Below are 15,119 nucleotides of genomic sequence, written 5' to 3'. Positions count from 1 at the left end.
TCTTTTGACTGGAGGAGTAGCATTCCCACCAGATGGAATGCACTGAGAGGAGGGACGCTTGAAAAGAAGTAGAGTGCAGGTGTCTGCAAGCACAGACTCTTGCAGGGCACTCAACCTTGAGTGAGAGCCAGCCCTACCACATAGACCTGACATACCATAACATAGTGACATATTCAGAGTGCAAATTAATAAAATAAAAATGTAACCATTCTATTTGTTTAAAATGCAATGTGTACTGCTACAGTGGTAAATATAAAAATAAAACCATTCCAAATTAAACCAACCCCCCACCTGTGTCCATAGCCGGGGGAAGCTGCAGCACCCCCTGATAAATGTAAATCATTATGCCATAAAAAATCATTTCCCACTAAACTAAATTACTGAACAGACATAAATCAAAGTATTGAAAATACTACACCAGAGAGCATACTTTAGATACATACAGAGGATCAATAGCTTCTAAAAAAAAATAGCTGGTGATTAAGTTTTATCACAACCACTTACAGTCGGGAAGGCTGCAATTTGGGCAGCATGCGTGCCAAATATAGAACAGCTTGTTACGTTGTAGCCATTGATATAATCCATAGAAGGACTTCAGAACCTCTAACCCTGGCACTTCGACTGATACATTTATGGGTACACTAGCAATGGCTGCCAGTCCTGACTTGAATGGGAACTGTCATCTATGGATTATATTTCTATGGTGGTTGCGGCTGTCAGTTTGCCAGTTTACATTGCTGACTATCATGTGTAGGCTAGGCTACACGAGACCTCTCAACACAGTTACTGAAGGCAATCTCCATCTCACATTCACAAATTTCCAAACTAGTTTTGTGGTACTGGCAGAGGCTCAAAATATAAACCGAAGCTACTCACTGTCAACAAAATGGCTGGTACATTGTGTCCACATACATGCTAGGGGCTGACATCTTTCAGTCGATGGTAAGCTAAAACAAAGTGTAATGTTCACTAGGTTGTAGTCTAATAACCTCATTATACACTGAGTGTACAAAACATTAAGGACACCTTCCTAATTTTGAGTTGCGCCTCCTTTTGCCCTCAGAACAGCCTCAATTAAATTTAGGCATAGACTCTACAAGGTGTTGAAAGCGTTCCACATGGATCCTGCCCCATGTTGACTCCAATGCTTCCCACACAGTTGTGTCAAGTTGGCTGGATGTCCTTTGGGTGGTGGACCATACTTAATGCACACGGGAAACTGTTGAGTGTGAAAAACCCAGCAGTATTACCTGGACACACCTGGTGCCCGGGTCTAAATCAGTCCCTGATTAGTGGTGAACAATGAAACAAATGCAGTGGAATTGGCTTCGAGGTCCAGAGTTGAGTTTGAAGGCTATATGCAAATACAAACATAAAACACCACAATTCAAGTGTTTATATAGGAAGATGGTATATTCTGAACCAGGGGTTGATGGAGAAAAATACACACTTTTTCAATCTTCAATAGCTCTTGCACAAAGCGTTCCATGACTATGAAATTATATATTCTGACGGGAGGACAGACAAAAATCCACCGTTTTTTTTTGTTGTAGAATTTTCTAATTTTTATTTAGATGAATATAAAATGTTAATATATTCGACTGTGAATGATTAAAAAATACGTTTGTTGACAGGGGCGGAAATCCCGGGGGGGACAGGGGGGACACGACCCCCCCATCCTGGGAAAAATATGATTTGTCCCCCCCAATATATCACTGAAACATAACTATGTAATTTAAATAATATTAATAATACGCAATGAAAGCAATTGTGCTGATTATAGACACTTAATAGCGCGTTTTTAAGTTTCAAAAGATTGCGACCCCCCCGCCCTTTGCCTCACAATGGTTTGCTCCACTGCCAGTTCCTTAGCTTGCTACGTAACTGCCGTGAGGTTCATCCAGTCAATCGCGCACACACACACTAGCTGAATATGCAGAGCTAGCGCGCAAATATTAACTATTAAGCTAGCTAGTACCTATTCCATTTATGTGGCGTCGTCAAAGATGGAATCAGCATGCAGATGATGTAAGTTAGTGCTTCAAAGTCCCTGTGATAAGGTTAGCGATAAACTGAAGTCCAAACTGAACTACACTCTCTTCTACCATTGTCTTAAATATATTTAATGGTCTCGTTGCAAAAGCTAAATTGTCGCAAGGGAACTTTTATTTATTTATTTTATTTCATCTTTATTTAACCTGGGTACCAAAGATTATAGCAAACACCACTGAAACGGAATTGGTGCTCGCTAGCTTTGCAAATTCAGCTATTGTTGGAAGCCAGCCAATATGAAACAAACTATTAAAATTACAAAAGGTTGCAGCATATGTCGTGTAAATGGTGAACTCATACAGCTGTCAACTCTTGTCATTTTAATCCGTTTCACATTTGCTAGCTACCTTTTAGATCGAAGCCCATATAGAATGATTGAAGATGATAGAAGCCCATCTCCTACTGTAAATAACCTACACACTGTGTGTGTAGCCAGCCAGCCAGCCAGTTAGAAAAATGGCAGAAAAATAAAAGACGGACATCAGAGTATTTTTCAATACACCAAAACGCATAGTAAGAACCCTAGTAGCCTAATATCTCAAAGACTAGTTGATAAAATGTTCATAAGAAAGAAATGAAATTCTAATGGAAATGTTTCACAATGATGTCATTAGGCAGAGCAGGCAACAGATGGCACACAGACAGCAGAGTTGGGGACAGATATGCAGGGACAGACTGGCAGAGACAGGGAGTCTCAGGTAAGTTTGTTGAGTCTTTGTTTGGCAACCTTTATGAAAGGTTTTACATTTTTTTGACTTGTAAAATAGGAACATAATTGGAAAATGCCATGGATACCCCCACTCTCAACTTAAACTGGTGACTGAACTAAGATTTGTTAAAGGCAATGGTATTGCTGTTGTGATTAGTTGTGTAGTTTTGGGTACCGGTAGTTAGGAGTACGGCAAACACCTTATTTCTTTGGTTCCTCAATATACATTTACCATATTACAATGTAGCCTATGTGTTACAGCACTACTTTTGGTGTCCCCCTCAGGAATTGCTCTTGAGAAAATGTCATGTAATTGTCCCCTCCAAAGTGGATATCAGATTTTCGCCCCTGTTTGTTGAGAACGGTTGTATTAAACCAGAGAATGACAGAGGCCTCATTTTAAAGTTATCAAAGTAGCAACTGTGTGGGAATTCCTATGGGAGAGAGATAGCGAGAGAGAGGTCATGAGCTCATGGGCTCCTGCGTTATTCTGAAAAAAATTGAATTATAGTTGGATAAAGTTTTTTCTTGATAGTTCTTGGTAGTAAGAACCCATTCAGGTAATTCTGTTGAAAATCAAGGTTTTAGGTATGGAATTTATATTTATATTTATATCAACTCTTCATTTAAAGTATTACAGTTTGAATCGGACAGCAGCCAATCAAATTGCGCCAGCTGAGAAAAAGTTGTGTTTTATGTTTGTTTTTGCATATAGCCTTCAAACTCAACTCTGGACCTCGAAGCCAATTCCACTGCATTTGTTTCATTGTAGATAAACTTTGATAATTTTTTTGCAAGGACAAGATACTAGCCTCTACATCAAAACCTTAAAACTAAATATAAATTCCATACCTAAACCCTTGATTTTGGACAGAATTACCTGAATGGGTTCTTACTACCAAGGACTATCAAGAAAAAACTTCTAACAAACCAAAATCTGCAGAAGAAACACAGCAGAAACCTGGAAATACCATCCAACACATAACTGTGTGAGTAATGTTCAGTCTGAACCTACTTCTGAAGCCAAAAAGTAATTGACAATAATCTCTCGGTAATTTTGTTATATAAAGCTTAGTAAATACGGCTACAAAGCTACCAGGACCGAACAGACCTGACTGCAACTTCAATTAGCACTGAAGTGTGAAGTGAGATGTGTGAAAACTCTTGAGCTTAACAATGGCAGGAGAGTTTTACAGCCTCCCCCACCCAAATGCAGAGGCCTTTGAAGCCCCCTGTGCAGATGTCATCACAATACAGTACCCCCTGCATGGAATAAGTACAAAAAGAAGCTCCTCAAGGACATCCAGAGACACCATTTGCTGACTGCTACAAAGAGGGGAACGTAAACAACTTCATTTTCCACACAGACCCTCCCCTGACATGGCACAGTGCTATAAGAGCACACTACCTCTATGTCAAGAGAGAGTGTATTGGCCCAGGGTGGAAACTCAGATTACTAGACATTGAGGAAATTGAAACAACCTCTGTCAATATGTCCAAGTCTGGGACAGTAATGGTGCAGGGCATCCTCAAGCAGTTCCAGCAGGACTTTTACGGGATAAAGAGAGAGCACAGCAGGAAAAGCTCTCTCTTGGTGATGACTCCCCCATCCTGAGTGAGTCTGATCACACCTCTTCAAACTGTCCTGCAGATGAGGATAGTAATCCCCAGAGGTGTGGACTCGAGTCACATGACTTGGACTCGTATGAGTATGGACTCATACGCACAAATATGATGACTTGCAACTCGACTTTGACGTTAACACCAATGACTCGTGACTTAACTTGGACTTGAGCCTTTTGACTCGACCTGACACCATCCAAGCCCAAATATAAAAAATTATGCTATTAAAAAATGTGTGCTGCGCATCAACTCTTCATTTAAAGGATTACAGTTGGAATCGGACAGCAGCCAATCAAATTGCGCCAGCTGAGAAAAAGTTGTGTGTGGCAGTGCAGAGGAACGTTTGTGGGTGAATTCAGATGGAGCCCTTGGAAAGATGATAGCCAAAATTGTTATTTTCAGATTTAAGGACGATGCTGTATCAACAAAAAACAGATTGCAACTTGCAAAACATGCAGGAAGAAAATGACAGACGGAGGCGCAACAACTTCCAACTTTGTTCGACATTTGAAGCTGCACAAAGAACGGTAAGTTGTGGCTAATATAGCCGACAGCTATATAATTTATAACTTTGCCAGTGTAGCATGTTGGCTAACGTAACGTTAAATCAATGAGCCTCCACACAGTCAGTCAGTGCGGGACCGTGATCATTGCACCCAAGATTGAGCTACAACTGGCTAGGCAGTTAGTAGCCTAAATCCTGCCTGATGTTACTGCTGTTCCTAAAACCATTGACATATGTTAGCCTACTGTAACCACACACAGAGAGTGTGTGTGTGTGTGTAAGGTTGGGCGATTGTGTAAAAGCCTACATCGCCGATTGCGCCCCATAGCGATCCTCGATCACTATTGGGGGAGGGGGGGGTCTTATGGCTACCCATGTATTTCCATGGAAATATAACATTTATTTGGAAAGTAATAAATATATAGATATTTTTAAAAGCATTCATGATTTGCGTAAATGTAATATACAAACTATTACTCGTTAAAAAATATGAAATGGTATTACATTTGGTGAAGAGCACAATATGACTCGAAACTCAAAGTTTAGGACGTGAGGCTTGGCTTGATAGTTGTCGGTCTTCACTTGAGACTTGACTTGGGACTTGAGACTTACTTGTGACTTGTAAAACAATGACTTGGTCCCACCTCTGGTAATCCCCCCCAGAACTGAACTCACCCAGGTCCCACAACTGCACCGCTCCTCCGTCTTTTTTTACCTTTATTTAACTAGGCAAGTCAGTTAAGAACAAATTCTTATTTTCAATGACGGCCTAGGAACAGCGGGTTAACTGCCTTGTTCAGGGAAAGAACAACAGATTTGTACCTTGTCAGCTCGGGGATTTGAACTTGCAACCTTGCGGTTACGAGTCTAACGCTCTAACCACTAGGCTACGCTGCCACCCCCCATTGAGTCAGGTTGTGTCTGGAAAAAGCACAGTGTTTTATAAACTGGATGTCATAGTGTTCATTTAATGTTACACTATTTTCCTCCAACAGTAGTGGTTGCTTTTCATTTTGAGCGGACGGGCTGCACCAATAATTATGATCATGTCACACGTGTGCAGTGCACATTTTGTGCCAATTTGATTTGTCAATTGATGAGAACATCAGGAAGCTAATTCTGAAGATGGATACTGTACCATTAACAGTGGATCAGTGGCTCTTGCAAGAGCTGACCATAATGTAAATATTACAGTTTGACACGATGGTCGTGGCTGTGGCTGTGGCTGCTTTGACTTGTGATCAGTATATTTTTCTGTAATACCTGACACAGCTGACACAAAAGAATGTTGTCCACAAAAGGAGTTGCGGTGGGAATAGTATTTGTCATTTACCGATGAAAATCATACACTGAGTATACCAAACATTCGGAACACCTTCCTAATATTGAGTTGCACCCCCCCACCCCCTCTTTTGTTCTCAAAAAAATTGACAAAAACAGTTGTTTTGTGCACAATGGTGATGATGATTAAAGTGTCTTAGGAATTTTGAAATCTGTCTTCTGTATGTGGCCTTCTATGGATAGACTTTCTGGGCCGGGCGTCAGTTAAAATGCAGTACCGAAGCAAAACTGTAGGAGCAGTCGAAACTGTGTTTATATACCGGAACCCTGGATGAGAACTGTTGTATGAAATCATAGACATTTCCACAAAACAGCTGTTTTGTGCACAATGGTGATGATGATTAAAGTGTCTTAGGAATTTTCAAATCTGGCTTCTGTATGTGGCCTTCTATGGAAGGCCTTCTACCATTTTAAAGTAGTCAAAGTACTCAACTGAGTGGGGATTCCTGTGGATTGTAGCCTCAATGGCACTGCCCATGCTTTCACAGATGCTACAATGGCATATATATAAAGATGAGTCCTATTTATCTCTGTGTATAAAACCAATCGGTATGTAAAGCAAAGAGCTTAACTGTGCCAGCCAGCTCTTAAGTTCTATTCAGTTCAACTCGCAATACGACATCTGAACTGTGTGTGAATTACCTAACCTCTCCCATTTTATATAAATATAATCGTGTGATATGACCTCTCCCTCACATTTTTTCATGTGGTTATCTGATCAAAGATTACCCAACATCTGTCAGAGTGACAGTGCACATTCCTTTGTTTGCAAAAGTAGCCAATAAGACTAGACTTTCTTCTACACCCGGATCAGCGTACACGTCAGCCTAATACAACCACAGCGCAGTTAATTACATTATTTAAACCCTAGTTGGGCTACTTTAACTAAGTCCTTTACAGGAAGAAAGTTTTGGAGAGCAAAGGAAATGTCGAAAAAAGTGGCAGTAGTTACCGGTGCCAATAAAGGCATAGGACTTGCGATTGTGAGGGAGCTTTGCAAGGCTAAATTTACCGGAGATGTTATTCTTACTGCTCGAAATGAGAAACTTGGAAATGAGGCAGTGAAGATGCTAAAGTCCGAAGGATTTGAAGTTGCTTACCACCACCTTGATATCTGCGACCAGGGCAGCGCCAAGCAACTGAGTAACTTTCTGCAGAAGACGTATGGCGGATTGGATGTGCTTATTAACAACGCTGGAATGGCTTTTAAAAGTTCCGTACTGTAGCCTATTCTACTATTTTGGCGACTCTGGCCATGCAATTGTTACTGTTTTAGCCGATCATAACAATTACTCTCACCCGGGCGCCGGTATAGGTGTGTTTTGCACCGACTGAACGTTGATTGCGTTCTATTTGGAATCGTGCTGCCTCCCAGGGCCCGCTCTATCCGACGGAGAAGTCGGCTCAAAATAAAAGCGACTTCATTAAGCACGTGTAGTAATTCGTATGATTTTATGTTTCCCATGCAAAAGTGATTGCTTTTGATTAAAAACGATGTATATCTGCCTTCCCAATGAAAACTAGTTAGACAATTCAAACATTTATTTGATGGAAAAGAGATGTGTATGATGCAGTATGCTGCCTCGTTGACAAAATAAGTGGCTCAGATTACTGTTTAATTGAGAAGCCTGCTCCTCCATACCCGCTTTCGCCTGGGCCAGTGTAAAATAACTCCGTCACTGTAGCCAGATAGTGAGAGGTTTGTGGGCAGATCTTGTGCTATGTTAAGCAACAAGCAGCAGTTCATTTTAAACTGCCTACCAATTATAGTACGGCTCCTTGAATGATAGTCCTATGTAACAGTGTGATTGCATTTGAAAATGATGCTCTGAAAATATGATGGGTGAGGGTGACGCTATATTGACACAGCCTCCCCCCCATCCCCCACTCTCTTTCTCTCCCTCTCTTGTACAAAGCAATAATTGATCACATTTTTTCCCTAGATGATGCGACTGAGCCTTTTGGGGAACAGGCTGAGGTGACCATGCGCACCAACTTTTGGGGCACCCTGTGGGTGTGCCATGCTCTCCTACCCCTCCTCAGACCAAATGCCAGAGTGGTGAATGTCTCCAGCTTTGTTAGCAAGAAGGCTCTTGATACATGCAGCCCTCAACTACAAGCCAAGTATGATCTTCATTCTGTATCGAAAACCTCATTCATCCTTAACTTAATTCTGAATTGTAATCGACTGAGGGAGAAATATACACTGATATCATTATACATCCCTCCAGCCGCAGACCTCACCTTCTTGAAGGAAATCCCTTTTCATCCCTTTAATAGCAGCTGTCGCATTAGCAGAAATGAAGACCATGTACTTAAGGCCTCAACAGCAAAATTGGAAAATTAAATCAAAGTGTATGATGTCAATTGCAATTCTAGTACACACAAATGCTACTACAGATCATAGACAATATTTAGAAATGAAACCATTACTGTGATCATCACATGCAGTCATAAACTACTGTATTACAAGGTCTTTTTTCTGTGGTGTCTTGAAGGTTCCGTGATACTGAGCTCTCTGAGGAGGAGCTGTGCTTGCTGATGGGGCAGTTTGTTATTGCTGCTCAGCAGGGAAACCATCAGGCCCAGGGGTGGCCAAACACAGCCTATGGCACAACAAAGGTAGGGTTCTGTCTGTCCACACAACTATTAAGGGGAATGGGCAAAGGCAGATTTATCATACTGTTTTTTTCACCTCTGTTTAGATTGGAGTGACTGTGCTGTCCAGAATTCAGGCTCATATTCTGACTAAGACCCGGGCAGCTGATGGAATCCTGCTCAATGCCTGCTGCCCTGGCTGGGTCCGCACTGACATGGCAGGCTCCAAAGCCCCCAAGAGCCCTGAAGAAGGAGCACAGACTCCTACCTATCTGGCACTTCTTCCTGAAGGGGCGAAGGAGCCACATGGACAGTTGGTGTGGGACAAGACCGTTCAGCAATGGTAGAGTGGAGGCAGCAGGAAGTTTACCTCATCTCAATCAGAGACTTGAGGAAAATTGCACCAAAAGATTCTGCCAAATTCACATGACAAAAGACGCATTGCAACAGAGGGTTGTTGACATATCATCTTAGATTTTTTTTCTTTATATGATTTAATGTGATTAATTTGCATAAACACTCAGGAGTACTTTCAATGTAATGAAGGCCTGTTATTCTTTCAAAAAGTTGATGATGTAAAGAAATAAAATAGATTGATAATATTGGAAACTCTTGTTCAAAGTTGGAACTTTGTTTATTGAATTGAGCCTCTAGGGCATAGTTCCTCAACTGGCGGCCCGTGAGCCAAATTTTGCCTGCGGGTGATTTTATTGGGCCACCAAAGTTTTCTACCAAAAAATAACTTTTTGGGATTGGATATATAAGACTGTAAAAACACCAGCAAATCAACTCCAAGTGATGTCTACAAATTATTTGTAATTACATTCGGGCCCCTTGACCATCCACTCAAGAAAGAAATCAGCCCGCAGCTGAGTCTAGTTCAGGCCTCTGGGGCCGGAGTGATGTCACACTTTTTCCCCATCCCTAGCAAACACAGCTGATTAAACTAATTGCGTTCTAAACTGAAGATCATGATTAGTTGATTATTAGATTCGAGGTGTGTTAGTTCAGGCTGAGGCAAAAGTGTGACACCAATCAGGCCCCCGAGGACTGGCGTTGCCCATCCCTGGTCTAGTTGATGATCCCTGCTGTAGGGGGCACCAAAGACCAAGCAGAGACTGACCTAGAAAGCCTAGAATAATGTTCTCAAAAGGCAATCTATTTCTTACCAGAAATTTAGCATTTTGTAGAGACCTGATTGTCTCTGCATTCAGTTGGAGGAGATAGTTGTTTTGCCATGTGTTCACCCCTGAGGATGAGAGAGACCCATTTCATTCAAGCTACCTTATCTTCCTCTCCCTTATGAACTTGTATTGTACAAATCATCTTTTGACTGGAGGAGTAGCATTCCCACCAGATGGAATGCACTGAGAGGAGGTACGCTTGAAAAGAAGTAGAGTGCAGGTGTCTGCAAGCACAAAGACTCTTGCAGGGCACTCAACCTTGAGTGAGAGCCAGCCCTACCACATAGACCTGACATACCATAACATAGTCATTCAAGCTGCCTGTTGAGATAGTGACATATTCAGAGTGCAAATTAATAAAATAAAAATGTAACCATTCTATTTGTTTAAAATGCAATGTGTACTGCTACAGTGGTAAATATAAAAATAAAACCATTCCAAATTAAACCAACTCCCCACCTGTGTCCATAGCCGGGGGAAGCTGCAGCACCCCTTGATAAATTGAAATCATTTTGCCATAAAAAAAATATTTTTCCACTAAACTAAATTACTGAACAGACATAAATCAAAGTATTGAAAATACTACACCAGAGAGCATACTTTAGATACATACAGAGGATCAATAGCTTCTAAAAAAAAAAATAGCTGGTGATTAAGTTTTATCACAACCACTTACAGTCGGGAAGGCTGCAATTTGGGCAGCATGCGTGCCAAATATAGAACAGCTTGTTACGTTGTAGCCATTGATATAATCCATAGAAGCACTTCAGAACCTCTAACCCTGGCACTTCGACTAATACATTTATGGGTACACTAGCAATGGCTGCCAGTCCTGACTTGAATGGGAACTGTCATCTATGGATTATATTTCTATGGTTGGTTGCGGCTGTCAGTTTGCCAGTTTACATTGCTGACTATCATGTGTAGGCTAGGCTACACGAGACCTCTCAACACAGTTACTGAAGGCAATCTCCATCTCACATTCACAAATTTCCAAACTAGTTTTGTGGTACTGGCAGAGGCTCAAAATATAAACCGAAGCTACTCACTGTCAACAAAATGGCTGGTACATTGTGTCCACATACATGCTAGGGGAAATAGACATTTGCTACATTGTTCCATGATGTTACTATTACAAAATCTTGACTAGTTGTATTCCCAGACATCTGATCAACCGCAGTGCTATCCTGGTGCTGAATCCCACTACTAGGCCTATTTGCTTGTTTAGCGGAGATGTTCCCTGTGACTGTCACTACAAGAAGCAGGTTATCATAAAGTGAAAACGGCCACAACCTTCCAAAATTTCCCCTGGTAGCCAGATGCGAAGGGAGAGAAAAGGGCTGACATCTTTCAGTCGATGGTAAGCTAAAACAAAGTGTAATGTTCACTAGGTTGTAGTCTAATAACCTCATTATACACTGAGTGTACAAAACATTAAGGACACCTTCCTAATTTTGAGTTGCGCCTCCTTTTGCCCTCAGAACAGCCTCAATTAAATTTAGGCATAGACTCTACAAGGTGTTGAAAGCGTTCCACATGGATCCTGCCCCATGTTGACTCCAATGCTTCCCACACAGTTGTGTCAAGTTGGCTGGATGTCCTTTGGGTGGTGGACCATACTTAATGCACACGGGAAACTGTTGAGTGTGAAAAACCCAGCAGCATTAACTGGACACACCTGGTGTCCCGGGTCTAAATCAGTCCCTGATTAGTGGTGAACAATGAACAAATGCAGTGGAATTGGCTTCCAGGTCCAGAGTTGAGTTTGAAGGCTATATGCAAAAACAAACATAAAACACCACAATTCAAGTGTTTATATAGGAAGATGGTATATTCTGAACCAGGGGTTGATGGAGAAAAATATACTGCTCAAAAAAAATAAAGGGAACACTTAAACAACACAATGTAACTCCAAGTCAATCACACTTCTGTGAAATCAAACTGTCCACTTAGGAAGCAACACTGATTGACAATACATTTCACATGCTGTTGTGCAAATGGAATAGACAACAGGTTGAAATTATAGACCATAAGCAAGACACCCCCAATAAAGGAGTGGTTCTGCAGGTGGGGACCACAGACCACTTCTCAGTTCCTATGCTTCCTGGCTGATGTTTTGGTCACTTTTGAATGCTGGCGGTGCTTTCACTCTAGTGGTAGCATGAGACGGAGTCTACAACCCACACAAGTGGCTCAGGTAGTGCAGCTCATCCAGGATGGCACATCAATGCGAGCTGTGGCAAGAAGGTTTGCTGTGTCTGTCCGCGTAGTGTCCAGAGCATGGAGGCGCTACCAGGAGGCAGGCCAGTACATCAGGAGACGTGGAGGAGGCCGTAGGAGGGCAACAACCCAGCAGCAGGACCGCTACCTCCGCCTTTGTGCAAGGAGGAGCAGGAGGAGCACTGCCAGGGCCCTGCAAAATGACCTCCAGCAGGCCACAAATGTGCATGTGTCTGCTCAAATGGTCAGAAACAGACTCCATGAGGGTGGTATGAGGGCCCAACGTCCACAGGTGGGGGTTGTGCTTACAGCCCAACACCGTGCAGGACGTTTGGCATTTGCCAGAGAACACCAAGATTGGCAAATTCGCCACTGGCGCCCTGTGCTCTTCACAGATGAAAGCAGGTTCACACTGAGCACGTGACAGACGTGACAGAGTCTGGAGACGCCGTGGTGAACGTTCTGCTGCCTGCAACATCCTCCAGCATGACCGGTTTGGCGGTGGGTCAGTCATGGTGTGGTGTGGCATTTCTTTGGGGGGCCGCACAGCCCTCCATGTGCTCGCCAGAGGTAGCCTGACTGCCATTAGGTACCGAGATGAGATCCTCAGACCCCTTGTGAGACCATATGCTGGTGCGGTTGGCCCTAGGTTCCTCCTAATGCAAGACAATGCTAGACCTCATGTGGCTGGAGTGTGTCAGCAGTTCCTGCAAGAGGAAGGCATTGATGCTATGGACTGGCCCACCCTTTCCCAAGACCTGAATCCAATTGAGCACATCTGGGACATCATGTCTCGCTCCATCCACCAACGCCACGTTGCACCACAGACTGTCCAGGAGTTGGCGGATGCTTTAGTCCAGGTCTGGGAGGAGATCCCTCAGGAGACCATCCGCCACCTCATCAGGAGCATGCCCAGACGTTGTAGGGAGGTCATACAGGCACGTGGAGGCCACACACACTACTGAGCCTCATTTTGACTTGTTTTAAGGACATTACATCAAAGTTGGATCAGCCTGTAGTGTGGTTTTCCACTTTAATTTTGAGTGTGACTCCAAATCCAGACCTCCATGGGTTGATAAATTGGATTTCCATTGATTATTTTTGTGTGATTTTGTTGTCAGCACATTCAACTATGTAAAGAAAAAAGTATTTCATAAGATTATTTCTTTCATTCAGATCTAGGATGTGTTGTTTAAGTGTTCCCTTTATTTTTTTGAGCAGTGTACACACTTTTTCAATCTTCAATAGCTCTTGCACAAAGTGTTCCATGACTATGAAATTATATATTCTGACAGGGGAGGACAGACAAAAATCCACAGTCTTTTTTTTGTTGTTGAATTCTTTTTTCCTTTTTTACATTAGATGAGTATAAAATGTTAATATATTCGACTGTGAATGATAAAAAAATAAGTTTGTTGAGAACGGTTGTATTAAACCAGAGAATGACAGAGGCCTCATTTTAAAGTTATCAAAGTAGTCAACTGTGTGGGAATTCCTATGGGAGAGAGATAGCGAGAGAGAGGTCATGAGCTCATGGGCTCCTGCGTTATTCTGAAAAAAATTGAATTATAGTTGGATTAATGTAGATAAACTTTGATTTTTTTTTGTTGCAAGGACAAGATACTAGCCTCTACATCAAAACCTTAAAACTAAATATAAATTCCATACCTAAACCCTTGATTTTGGACAGAATTACCTGAATGGGTTCTTACTACCAAGGACTATCAAGAAAAAACTTCTAACAAACCAAAATCTGCAGAAGAAACACAGCAGAAACCTGGAAATACCATCCAACACATAACTGAGTGAGTAATGTTCAGTCTGAACCTACTTCTGAAGCCAAAAAGTAATTGACAATAATCTCTCAGTAATTTTGTTATATAAAGCTTAGTAAATACGGCTGCAAAGCTACCAGGACCGAACAGACCTGACTGCAACTTCAATTAGCACTGAAGTCTGAAGTGAGATGTGTGAAAACTCTTGAGCTTAACAATGGCAGGAGAGTCTTACAGCCTCCCCCACCCAAATGCAGAGGCCTTTGAAGCCTGTGGTGGATGAATCAGAATTAGTTGGGTAACATAGATGATTAAGATGTTTTATTAGTATAATATGCTTATGTGAGATACTTGTCATTAGAAAGTGTCCTTTGGACTCTGGTATGTTTCAGTTGCACGTTTCCCTTAGCTGGGGCTCAGACACTTGGGGCCCAGAGAGGGGAGAGGTCAAACTTGTCTTCATGTGAATGTGTCTTTACCTATTCTTAAACCATGTGAAGGGATGGCGTGATTAATGGGGAACCAATTATTTGTCTCCACAATGTCTGTGCGCAGGTCACTCCCCTCAGTGAGCTTGTCCAGGAGTGGGAACAAGAGGTGTTTTACTGAGGATGGGCCACTATGAGATAGCACTGACAAAGGAGATTTATGGTGTATTTTGATAAGAACGCCTAAAAAGCATTCCAGAGGACATGAGCTAGTGGTTTTGTTCTATACCGTACCAGGGAGGGACAGTTCTAGGGAGACCAGACACTGGTCTATATAATGAACACTGTTGAGATAGCAGTTGCTGTCTGCTGTGCTTTATAGATATATTTTCATACAAAACTTAACCTTGCATGGAATAAGTACAAAAAGAAGCTCCTCAAGGACATCCAGAGACACCATTTGCTGACTGCTACAAAGAGGGGAACGTAAACAACTTCATTTTCCACACAGACCCTCCCCTGGCATGGCACAGTGCTATAAGAGCACACTACCTCTATGTCAAGAGAGAGTGTATTGGCCCAGGGTGGAAACTCAGAATACTAGACATTGAGGAAATTGAAACAACCTCTGTCAATATGTACAAGTCTGGGACAGTAATGGTGCAGGGCATCCTCAAGCAGTTC

General features: G+C 42.1%; 1 protein-coding gene across 1 annotated transcript; it reads left to right on the top strand.

Moving 5' to 3' along the window:
- The first annotated feature begins 7,001 nt into the window (after positions 1–7,001).
- Positions 7,002–9,437, top strand: LOC106563565 (carbonyl reductase [NADPH] 1). Its single transcript, XM_014129263.2, has 4 exons — positions 7,002–7,442; positions 8,174–8,354; positions 8,729–8,852; positions 8,936–9,437. The coding sequence occupies exons 1-4, from the start codon at positions 7,157–7,159 to the stop codon at positions 9,173–9,175; spliced, it is 831 nt and encodes a 276-aa protein (XP_013984738.1). The 5' UTR covers positions 7,002–7,156; the 3' UTR covers positions 9,176–9,437.
- Positions 9,438–15,119: the final 5,682 nt, after the last annotated feature.

Source organism: Salmo salar, chromosome ssa11 (assembly GCF_905237065.1).
Source record: "Salmo salar chromosome ssa11, Ssal_v3.1, whole genome shotgun sequence".
Lineage (NCBI taxonomy): Eukaryota > Metazoa > Chordata > Actinopteri > Salmoniformes > Salmonidae > Salmo > Salmo salar.
The sequence above is the reverse complement of the archived record's forward strand: the minus strand, read 5'-3'. Positions and strand labels throughout refer to the sequence as shown.